This window comes from Galleria mellonella, unplaced genomic scaffold, assembly GCF_026898425.1.
Source record: "Galleria mellonella isolate WM207_F2 unplaced genomic scaffold, CSIRO_AGI_GalMel_v1 utg121, whole genome shotgun sequence".
NCBI lineage: Eukaryota > Metazoa > Arthropoda > Insecta > Lepidoptera > Pyralidae > Galleria > Galleria mellonella.
This window is the reverse complement of record NW_026441983.1, coordinates 1,811,124-1,824,191: the sequence shown is the minus strand read 5'-3', so window position 1 is coordinate 1,824,191 and position 13,068 is coordinate 1,811,124. Positions and strand designations below refer to the sequence as shown.

At 32.1% G+C, this 13,068-nt stretch overlaps 1 protein-coding gene across 1 annotated transcript in view; it reads right to left on the bottom strand.

Moving 5' to 3' along the window:
- Positions 1 to 4,738: 4,738 nt before the first annotated feature.
- The window catches only part of LOC116413560 (synaptic vesicular amine transporter), a 43,382-nt gene continuing 35,052 nt past the window's right edge, over positions 4,739 to 13,068 (bottom strand). Inside the window, exons 6-13 of the mRNA XM_052898428.1 lie at positions 12,939 to 13,060; positions 11,866 to 12,010; positions 10,779 to 10,880; positions 9,892 to 10,026; positions 9,198 to 9,289; positions 8,293 to 8,476; positions 6,462 to 6,595; positions 4,739 to 6,297 (exon numbers count right to left, since the gene is read on the bottom strand). Coding sequence (XP_052754388.1) covers positions 6,232 to 6,297; positions 6,462 to 6,595; positions 8,293 to 8,476; positions 9,198 to 9,289; positions 9,892 to 10,026; positions 10,779 to 10,880; positions 11,866 to 12,010; positions 12,939 to 13,060 — 980 coding nt within the window. The 3' untranslated portion in view covers positions 4,739 to 6,231. The remainder of the gene's footprint in view (positions 6,298 to 6,461; positions 6,596 to 8,292; positions 8,477 to 9,197; positions 9,290 to 9,891; positions 10,027 to 10,778; positions 10,881 to 11,865; positions 12,011 to 12,938; positions 13,061 to 13,068) is intronic.

Below are 13,068 nucleotides of genomic sequence, written 5' to 3'. Positions count from 1 at the left end.
ACCGCGCACTGTAGGTATCGCGCGTCGTGTGGATCGTAAAATTTCAAATACATTGCGCGGCGTCGACACTAAGAAGCGTTAATTATATATCTGTGGTGCATTTCTGGCGGGAAAATAATCTGCCATCTGATTCAGAGCATTCATCTGAATCAGCTGCTTTCGTTTTGGCCAACCTGTCCCTTTCACACTGTATATTATATTGTTTAGGTAGAATATAACAAACATAATACTGCTGGCAACATTTATAATGCTCAACAAATGTATATTTAAGACTAAATTTATGATTATTAATAAATTTATATATATAATATAATAAACAATATTTTAAAAGTTATATATATAAGATTTTAATGAATTTCTTAAAAATTATATAAAAATTTAAAAGAAAGAAAGAAAGAAATTACATTTCGTTTTATGTCAATAAATTTGTAACTTAATCTTTAGATGTCTTTAGAATATAAAATAATAAGTTTAAAATAATTAAAATATAAATCCTAAAATCGCATTTTATATTTTAATAAGCACGAAAATATCACTAATAACTATCACATTTATTACTTACTTATTAATAAGAGATTATTATGACGAAAGTTCCACTACTTAAAAAATATATATATATATATATATATATATATATATATATATATATAATGTAAATATATTTTATATATTAAGTATAGAATAGGAAATATCGATGTATATATTACAAAGATCTTGTTTATTACTAACATACACATTTAGCTCTTTGCTCTTGTATTAACTTTAATGTATAAATTTTACTTATTAATATATAAATATGTGATAATTTTCTTATACATTATACTATTATCTGTATATTTGAAGATAGTCTTCATACAAAACCGGAATAACCGAATAAAATTTATACAATTTATCCACTCAGTCAAAATATTGAGTATATAAATAAAGTATATAAGATATTAGAAGGACCCAAACCCAGCTATTGCGTGCATATTATAGTAATACACTGTGTCTAATAATACAGTTAAAAAGTCACCAAATATGAATGATTATTAAAAAACTAACTATAACATTAAAAATATCTAAAAACTACATTAGTTATTTAGTACAAACGAAGTAATAGGTAATATCAGATATGATTTAAATTCAATAAAATTAATGTAAAATAAAATAACAATTAAGTTAGTAGTTTTAAAAGTTAATTTAAAGTTGTACCCTCGTTTCTATATATTTGAATATGAAGAATTAAGATCCTAAAACCTATTAAGTAGATATATATTATATATAAAGTTAATTTTAATGTCTGATATTACCCAATATAAGTATAAATATTTAAACTACTTTAAACTAAACTACTTTGATAAAATGCAAGTATTCAATATTTTTAATATTAAGCTCTATTCTGTGGTTATTATCTAGTCATATGTATAATAGATATATAAATTTATATATTGTTAATTTATAATCATGCAACTACAGTCAATATTTTTAGCAAGTCACAAAAAAAAAATGTAAACAAATTTAGTATATATACTATACTGCGTTCAAGTGTAAATTATTACTGCTATATAATTAACAATGCAATGTAGTTTATCTGTTGTTTCTAAAGATACAGTTGTATATAAGTATATAAATATTAATATATATGTATAAATATTAAAGGTTGACTATAAAATAAATAAATATTTTATATTTTACATCCTGTTACTTTCTCTGTTATATATTTACAATAAAGTATTAAATGAATAAATAAATAAAACTGCGACTTGTTAAAAATATTTCTTTAAGTGGATAATTCGTTTTACATTGCCTATTACTGGAAGATTACGTGATTACACATTTTTTACTTAAAAGTATATACCATTGATATTTTTATATATTATTTTTTTATATTCAAATGGGTTGTGCGATAGTTATATAAGTATAACATTTATACATTTACATTTTCTTAAAATTTATACTAAATATAATATTAGAGATAATATATAATTTTTGATCACTGCCACGATGAGTTGTTTAAATGGACTTCCTTAACGCTGTAAATATTTCCTCGCTTTTATAAATATATTAAATATAATAAATTATTAATCTTTTAATGCCAGTGGCGTAACAATAGGATGGCAAAGTGGACAGTTTGTCATGTGTCCCCGGTGTGAGAGAGCCCCTTGTCTGAGAGATTGTAGACACAGATAGAATCTAAAAATTAGTTTATTACCAAAAACAAATAACAGAGATAAAATAAAATAAGATTATCACTTATATCAAATTATATTATGAAAATTCAGCATTACCATCAGTTCCTAAACTGGGTCAGACCTGTATTTTGGACACTAATATTATTTAATCTAATAATTACAGTATTAACTGAAAAACATACACGAATCATACAAATAAACTATCAGAATGAAAAACGCTACACAAGTTAATTATTATAGAAAATTATTTAATTAATTTTCTTTCGTTTGTTTATTAATGGGAGTGTCCTATCTGATGAATTTCTCTGATGAAGCCGCGGACCACAGATCGTATAGTTACGCCACTGTTTATTGCTCAATAAAATTTTTACAAATGGAGAGTTTGACGACTTGCTTCTTTATGTAACCTGTATAGTTTCATTGCAATGAGTAAACAAAATAAATAGATTGGTCCTTCGAGCCAGATGAAATTCGTAATTTTTAGAGCTGGATCAAATTCTCGGTTCTTGAATTCGGATCAAATTTGTGGTCCTTTAAACCAAGTTTAATTTCTGTTATGGTACTTTGAGCCGGATTAAAATTTAAATTTATTGCCTTTGGAGTCAAATCGATGTCGTGACCTTACGAGCTGGATCAATTTCGTAGTCCTTCAAGCCAGATCAAATTTGTGAATCTTCAAGACACATAAAATATGTAGACCTTCGGACTGAAACAGTTATCAATTTAGAATTAAATGTTAATCATTACATATGCATGCATTACACAAGAGTAACAAACGACATGTTTTGAATTTTAAGATAGACAGACTACAGTCATTTCTCTATTTATTTAACATAGACGTTGATATAATGAAAAAATTAAATAAATATGAAGACATAATAATATGGATAAGTTTCTTCCATTCTTATATATAACTATCTACGCAGCCATACATAGATAGCTATGAAGTGTCCATAATATTTCTGGATTAGATCACATATTATCTGAGGAAGATCACAAGGAAACAGCACAAAAGATCCCGATGGGTCGACGTGCAACGGCTTAGCTGACCCCATATGCGAATATAAGATAAGATCTGATTAGGATAGTCAATATATTCATATTTATACCTATATTTAAAAATGTTTGTAACATTTATTTTGAAATAAACTTATTTGAAATTATATAAGGTCATTTTTCGAAATAATTTTATTGACAAATTATAATAATACATTACTTTTGTTCAGCTTTTTAAATATCACTAGTTTATTTTTTTTTTTTTTATATTTTCATAATTAGAACATTAATTTGAACGACATTCAATTTCAGGAACTTTGACCTTTAAATAAATTGTGTATTAAAAATTAGTTGTAACTGTTCCATATACAAATGAACGAATGCAAACTCTTCATAAATACATTGAAAAAGATACAATTACATTAAATATGTAAACAAAAAGTTAGTATTATACGAAACAAGGAGACAAAGGTAACAATCAGCGGCCTTATCTCTGAATAGAGATTTCATACTGGCAACCTCATGTTAGAGAGGAGTAAAATTATTTTAAAATACGAATTTATTGGAATCCGTAATTTTCTTTTCTATTTTTAATTTCATCACTTTGTTGCATAGACTAAGAATAGTTCTCAATGTACGCTCTATTATAAAGGTAAAGTGCTGATGTGTCTACCAAGTTAATTATATTCCTGACACCGATGGAGAAATATATCCATATCATTCATTGAAACCAATTCGTTTGTCATAAATAAATAAAACCTTATTCTAAAGTCATTGTATAAGATAAATGTAGTGATAATCGGCTTATTAATATAATAATATATGATTATAAATATATTATCGATATCTTATAATATGTATGTATAATGAAAAGTGATTTATAAGATAGAATGAAGTGACAGTGTATTTTATGATAAATCGTAATTATTGATTAATATTTATTATCTAAACTCTAAATTAGGAATGCTAAATATATTACTACAGATACATCTCTCTATAGACAGTGAAGGAATTCACGTAATCATTCATATTTGACAAAAATCATAATAAATGCAATTATACAGTTATATATAATATAAACTAATGAGTAGTTAATCATTTTCTAACATAATTTCTCACAATATTATTGTATAAGATAGACTAAATATTATATATTAAGAATTTTATTAGTCATTTTTATATATATAAGATATATTTTTTTATTTATATAATTTGTCTGTTACATTATTCGTTAATTATACATTTATAATAGAATATACAAAAAAGATACTTTTTTATAGATATATAAATAAGTAATTTTAAATGTAAAAAGAAAATATAACTGATTCAAAACCAAATAAAGGTTAATTAACAAAAGATTTTTTTTTGTAACTTTCACTGCTAGAAGCGAAATTCAAAATATTTGTCGTTTTATGAAATTTGTAGAAAAAAAAACCTTCAGTTTCAATAACAGAAACATTCAGAACAGATTCACTAAAATAATAATAATATTTAAAAGAATACTAAATGAATTCTGTTTATTAAAATAAATAAATATTAATTAAATAAATATTTTTAGTTGACGTACTGTGAGAAAAGATGTTTTTACAATTATTTACAAGAAATTTAAGCTCAATTTTAAATAGATGTAACAAATTAGATTCTACTACCTTTGGTCCATTATATGAATAATGTAAATAATATAAAATTGTAAATGTGCATAAATAACATGTGTTTACGAATAAGTATTATTGTCAAATATATTGTTGGGACTATATGTGTATTTGTTTTTACAATATTACTAAATAGTATGTGTATAAAATTAGTAAATTTAATTTTGTATTGTTTTTTTTTTTTATAGAACAACTATATAAATATATAATTTTAACTAAATAATTCTTTATTGCATTTGAAAAAAAGATACAGAGATGGGTTTAACAACTTGTTAGCAAGAGTGGGTTTATTTCTGAAAGAGATCTTTTCCAGCCAACCCAGAGCAGTTAGAGAGAAGATAATTCATATTAATTTAAAACTTTTAAAGTATTAATTGCAAGGAATATTAAATTAACTATTATATATATTTTTTATTTATTTTATTTTTATATTTTATTTATTAGGCGCACATAACAGAAGTTTACAAATAAAAACTTAAATTATAATATGCAAGTACAAATAACAAAATAAAAAATATATTTATTTATTATTGTTTAATATATTTATTATGAAATTTCAAATGTTTTATAGAGTAAAGACAAGTACACATATTTTATGACTGTTAAGAAACATTTAAAAATCGCCATAAAAAATTAATGTTGTTAAAATATCACACAAAATATTATCTCGAACATTTTTTTTTGTTATTGTCTAAAAATTACATATTGTCTAAATATAATTTGAAAAATTTACTATAAAATATACAATATATATATAAAAAAAAACACAAAAAAAAAAACAATAAAATATATTGTCAAAGTCACATACGCAAAATTATTGTATATTTTTATTTATTTATTTATTTTTCAGCAAAAGCTTTATTTGCGTACATATATGTAAATATTATATCAAATAATACTAGGGCACTATGAATATAAAGGGTGTAAGGAAACAACTATAGCGGGGAAAAGTTCGTAATACACAGGTAGATATGTTTTGTATTACAATTACCTTACAGACACCCTGACAATATGGCATTTTTGTGTACTATAATATAGAGATAGGATACACCTGTTAATATATATATACTTATAGTATATATGATATACTTGAAAAATTGGTCAAGTATTATAAAACTACATATATGTACCTATATATTGAGAATATATAATCTATATTTGGGCAATCACTTTATATAAACTGTGGTCACACACAATTCTATAATCTACATACGTTACATACTTTTTTTTATTACACTTTAGGCATAGTTACAGCGAACTCCTTAGACGTCTATTTACTTTTCTATTATCTACGCAAACCCGTTGTTTCGGCATAATATTCACTCCCAAGTCGTGGTAAATATTTAAAAAAATAAAAATATGGCGGGAACGTTCAAGATGGCGTCATGGCGGCGTTGAAATGGCGGCATTCACTCTTCCTCCTCGTTTTGGTAGCTCACGTAGCGTACAGACGATTTATCGCTAATAATCAGGCTCTGAAAAGGAAATTATCAAATAGTTTTTTTTTTAAATAATTACGTTGTGAATGTGTCAATAAAATATCTATATATTTCAGCCAATAAACATGTGTCGCAAAAAATGCGTGGGCTTTTGTGCAAAGTTCCCTTTGATGAACCAGTTTTGTGTGGCAAAACCTTACCTGTTTCTCGTCTCTTGCTGGCGGTGACCTGAGCAGCAGCAGCAGAGGGGCATACGCGAAGTTGAGGATCGCGATTATGACGAGCATCCACTCGAAGCCGATACTGTTTACCAGGGTACCAGAAAACGCAGGACCTATGAATTAAAAATGTAGTTTGTTACACTTGACAATACGAGCCAATATTCAAATTTATTGTATTGTAAAATCTTTATTGTACATAAATCATGGATACATTAAAAGGTTTAATATACAATGGCGGACTTATCCCATAAAGGGATTTCTTACAGTCAACCTTTGAAAAGCTGAAAGAAAACTGTAGAATGTACAAGGGCAATAACCGTACAGCTAAAGATAAACTAAATAATAACCAGTAAAAAAATTTAATATATAATACAATAAAATAATACATAGATATACATATATTCACAATTGGTTCAATGAAAAAGGAGTTTCAGAATAATTTTTTATGATACCTGCTTTAAAGTATTTCAGTGATTTTGCCATAGAATAGAATAGAATAGAAAATCATTTATTCAAATAAACTTACATTTAAGGCACTTTTGAATAGTCATTACATTTTTTTTAATCTACCGCTCATTCGGAAAGCTGTCTCATCACAAGAAGAACGAGCAAGAAACTTGCGTGTTGCTCTTTTAAATAATTTTATTATTACTTTACATTTTTAAGTGTGTGAATACAAACCACCAATTAGCACTAATTCAATTAAATACTCAAAAAGAAAAAATATTGAATACATAACCAACTGGTTAAACAATTAATAAGAGGAAATCAGTCATAGTGATTAGAGCAGACCAGTCTCTACAAGCAGCACCCGTTCACGAGTATGACGGATGAGCCAGCCATCACTGCGCTCGACCATATTTTAGGGAGCCCAATGACCCGGCCCACCACGCCGCCACAAGTCTGGACATTTTAGTGAGCATGACTACTCAAAACACTAGACCACGTCAAAGCTACTCACAATTGCCATCTGATAGTTATAGTATTCACATTTTACATAAGAATGCATGCGGCAATTAATACAAAAACCGCTACGCTTTCATATTTCTAAAATCAATTAATTAAATCAAGAAAGCAATGAGAAAATAAAATTATAACGTTGTATGCTAATAAACTAATTATTTACTTGATATGTTGTCATCTATGAATTCGTCTATCCTGTAATAGGCTTTCTTACATAAAAATTGTTTAATATAAGATTTGAATTGCCTCTCTGTCAGATTTAATGCAGATTCTGGCAGTTTATTATAAAATCTTATGCAATTACCATAGAATGAATTACTGATTTTGTGCAGACGGCATTTAGGTAAAATAAGCTTATTTATATTGCGTAAGTTTCTACTTGTACAGTCTTTGAGTTCTTTAAAACTCTCTAAGTTTTTCCGTGTATACATAGTCAAAGAGAAGAGAGATATCCGAGTACTTAACAGAGTTCTAGGCGTAAAGACATGAGTGACATACAACCAGGATTAAATATGGGGGATATCATGGGCGAAACAGTATACTCTGTTATGTCCATGCTACTGCTCATGTGTATAGGCGACGGTTACCACTTTCCATCAGGTGGGCCGTCAGCTTGTTTGCCATTCTAAGTTGTATAAAAAAAATATACATATAAAGGTACAAAGGGCGGTCTTATCGTTAGGACAATCTCTTACAGACAACATTTGGTTAAAGCAGAACAGATAGAAATGGGTAGGTGGCGCAAGAGTGAATTTATATTTTTTTTTTTCAATTTTGTATAAATTTAGTTGTTACTTTACGTGTGGGATAAATGACTCAAATCTATATATCTATCAATCTATCTTACCAACAGCGTATCCAAGGCAAAAAGCTGTATCTCCTATAGCGTAGACAGATCCGTAGACCGCTGCGTGTCTGATGTCGACGAGGAATCCAAGCTCGGGCATCATAGACGAGTCCACCATGCCGATGGCGAAGCCCAGTCCAGCGTTGGGAATGATTAAGTGTTCCAACTTGCGAGCCATTGGAATCTATAAAACAGATTCAAAATAATTATGATACAGTTAATTTTAAACGTGTTATTTATTTTTATTTTATTTAATTTAATTAGCGTGCATAAATACATTTAGAAAAACTGGATTTTTCAGTACCACTTAAACCTCTTGGGCTTGTGTGTGATACTTTACGTTTCGTTAGCAAATGTCACTATTTACATTAGTATTGTGCTTTTTTAGCAAGGTTGGACAGTAAATAAGCTTTAAGTTTAAACTTTATGTTTTTAACAGTGATATTGTTTCGCAAGTCGGTTAACTTAAATTGTTAACACATTTTAAATACACTGTCGGGACTTGACGCGATGTAAAAGCATTTACAGGTAAATAGTACACAGTAGTATTTATTCATTAGTACATATATGTGTGTACATGGCGGACTTAATGCTAAAAGCATTGTCTCCCAGTCAACCATAAAGAAGTGTCAGAATACTCGAATGCGGTACTACTAATTATTGATATACATACATACTAAAATTACATATACACCTGAGTCCTTAAGAATGGCAACGCATGGGGGGTATCATGGGCGAAACAGTATACTCTGTTATGTCCATGGTACTGCTCATGTCTATAGGCGACGGTTACCACTTTCCATCAGGTGGGCCGTCAGCTTGTTTGACATTTTAAGTTGTATAAAAAAAAGGTATGGATAAAATATATTTAGGGTTGACAGTAGTAAATTTCTTTGAGAACGCACCAAGATGAGACATAAGCCGATGATGACCAGACCAGAGCAAGCAGCCAGCCACCGGCCCATCTTGTGACCGAGGGGTCCGAATAGGTTTGTACCTGGAATTTCATATTTACAGTTTTAACTCTTGAAACCTCTACCTAGTATCTGTTCTCCTGGTATGTTAGACTTACGTTTTTTTTATACGACAGTGACAAATAAGCATACAACTCGTCTGATGGTAAACGGCCACTGTAACCGATGGACGCCTGCAACACTAGGGGTGTCACGTACGTGTTTGCGACCCTGAAGAAACCTTAATATAGCCTTTTTTAAAGAATCCCATACTGTAGTCTCTAGGGAAAATTTACATACGAAGTACATCGTAGGTACTTCATTCCAGAGTCTGAGTTTGCGAATAGAGACTTCTTTGTGGGGGAAAGGGGTTGTTAGCAATGGAGTTTAACAGCCCCATTGCTAGCAATATACCCTACCCTTTTAGGTCGACCTCCTCGAGGTTTCCCCTGGAAACCATCGTGAACTTATCTTGCTGAATTCGACACAATGGACTAACTGACTTGCTTTTTCATCCTCACCCATCATCCCTCACTGGTGCTCCGCCAGCATATACTGTTAGCGCAGGCGAGGCTACCATTTCATTATCATCCATAAAAAAAAAGTTGGTCTAACTCTGCACTCCCATAAAGTCCTGGTACTTTACCGATGAGATAACAGATACTGGCCGGCAAGAACGCCACACCCTGCTGCCACCGTCGAGCTTCCATTGTGTCCGCCATCCATATAGGTAGACTTGGCTCCAGCATTGCTATTCCCACATTCGCAAATGTTATAGCACCTGCGAGCAATATAAAATGTCTATTAAAGCAAGAGAATAATCACGAAAAAATTTTTTTTACAACACAGGGGCAATCGAGCATGCGGCTCACCTGATGGTAAGTGACTACCGCCGCCCATGATCACTCACAACACCTACGGCATTGCAGGTGTGCTGCCGGCCTTTTAAAAGGGAATATGCTCTTTTCTTGAAGGTTATGTTGAAATCAGCTATCGATCATAGATCAAGGATTTTTATTATTTGTTCAACCTTTAACTGTCCACTGCTGGACAATAAGCCTTCCCCGTTTTACCAGTAGTTGCCACGCTTGGCAGGCGGGTTGGCAACCGCACAGCACAAATAATACAAACGCGGCTGATACAACAACTATATTTCATAGATTAAAAATTGTACCTATGCTCCTATTTGTACTTATTGTGCATTAAGACACAAAACCAAATTTTGTCAGTAAAAAAAAAAAACACGTTCAGTTCATTTCAAAGAGTGATTAACGCAGCGGCCAGCAACTGAGGCATTGATGGACGAACGTGCAAATGTGGGCCGAGGCGTAGTCGAGGCACACATATGTAAGTCCATTAATGCCTATTTGTGGCCAGGGCTTGTATTCTTTTCTCAAACAATGCGCGGAAATCAAAAACACAATTTTACTTTTTAAGTCCAATTTCAGATTAAATCTCCGTCAAATTTTAAAATCAATTGAGCAATTTTCAATATTTCAAATTGATTTATAATAAAAATTAATATGAACTTACCAGCGGCAACTAGAATGTAGGGATCAGTGACGAGCTGGCGAAGCGAGGGTGGCTCCGTCTCCTGCCGCACCACGCCCGGCTGCAGGATCATCAGCTGCAGCACTGGTGAACACATACGGTACGATGATGTACCAGGGTAACATGAGCGCAGAGCAAGTAACCTATTTACTACTACATACCTAGATACAGATATGTCTTTTTAACGATACTTGAATGGCAAACATGCTGACGGTGGGGGTAAAAGGATTGTTAGCAATGGAGTTTGACAGCCTCATTGCTAGCAATATTGCTAGCCTTATTAGGTCGACCTCCACGTGGTTCCCCCTGGAAATCATCGTGAACAATTCTTGTTGAATTCGTCACGATGGGCTAACTGACTTGCTTCATCCTCACCTATCATCCTTCACTGGTGCCCCGCCGGTGTATACCGATAGCGCGGGTGGGGTTACCATTCCATTATCATCCATTTAAAAAAAACATGCTAACGGTCTACCTGATGGGAAATGGCAACCATCACCTATACCTGTATACACGAACAGCACTTTAGACATCACAGGATACACTGTGACGACCATGTTAATCCTCATGTGTTGAGGGGAGCAGATATTGTTAGTAATATGGATCTAACAACTCCATTGCTAGCAATATATCCTATTAGATCAACCTCCACGTGATTCTCCCTGACAATCCATCGTGGTTAATTTTCTAATTCACCTATATGAGCCAACTCTACTTGTTTACATCCTCACATATATCATGTCTCCCTGGTACCCCGCCAGCGTATACGATAGTGCAAGCGGAGTTACCATTCCATTTAAAACCCCCTATGAGCCAACTGCACCTGTTTATATCCTCACATATATCATGTCTTCCTGGTACCCCGCCAGCGTATACGAAGCGCAAGCGGGGTTTACCATTCTACATCATCCATTAACCCCCCCCCTCCTCCACCCCCCCCCCCCCCCCCCCTCACATGTTGCCATTCCTGAGGACTATTTTATCCTTCCGTACCTATTAAATTCACTGCCATATCCCATTTTTCAAACCATAATACAGCTATAAAACATGGTGTCCTTAATCCACTTACATCCGTCTCCCAAGGCGAGCGCAGACAACATGAGAAAAGGCGCAGTTTTGCCAACAAATTCATACATGAGCCCACCGAAAGGAGGTCCTATTAGTACGCCTAGGGCGAGACCTCCCAAAGCTATGCCCATGGCGTTACCACGTTCCTGCGGACAAATAAATAATACATATGTTTTTACATACAATATGCTAAGAATGTCAATTTACAGGGTAATTTAATTGATTAATTATGAACTTATTTACTTACATATATATATATATATATATATATATATATATATATATATATATATATATATATATATATATATATATATATATATATATATATAAATAATGGTCAGTCCCATTCATAATCCGTACCCGACCCAAAGGTCCCCATGACACTTGCGGTATTTCGATACGAACCAGAACGGCGATAATGGCCCCTATCCGCAATGCGCAGACTCAACTCTCTTATGAAAGATTTAGCTTCCGCTCCCCACACGCCCGTAGTCTCAAAAGCAACGGGAACGAAGATGTAAGCTGGTTCGAGAATCTTATATAGAATAATTGTTATTTAAATCTACAAAAAAGCATGTAATTTCTTGTTTGACATTACCGCTTCATTTTATAATATTTTCTTTATGCAACTTAGAATAGCAAACAAGCTGACGGCCCACCTGATAGTAAGTGGTAACCGTCGCCTATAGACATGAGCAGGACCATATACACAACAGAGTGTACTGTTTCGTCCATGATACCCCCCGTGCGTTGCCATTCCTGAGGACTCAGGTGTTATTCCTCTGTACCCTGTAAATTCACTGCCATATCCCATCCTTCAAACCGAAACACAACCATGCAAACAAAATTTTTTTTATCCCATCGTGACGAATTCAACATGAAATTATCACGATGGTTTCCAGGGTGAACCACGTGGAGGTCGACCTAATAGAGTAATATTGCTAGCAATGGAGCTGTCAAGCTCCATTGCTAACAACCCCTTTTCCCCCTGCGAAGCCAGTTAGATTGCTAGTTTTATAAATCCTATAAAGTACCAAGATCTCATGAAGTTTTAAGAGGTCAGTTTCTCACCTTGTCATCGGGATAGCGTTCGGCGAGCATGCCCATGCCGGACACCGAAGAGCATGAAGAGCCGATACCTTGTAAAGCTCGAGCCACGAACAGCACGCCGTAGGACCGCCCGAAGGCGAATACTAAAACG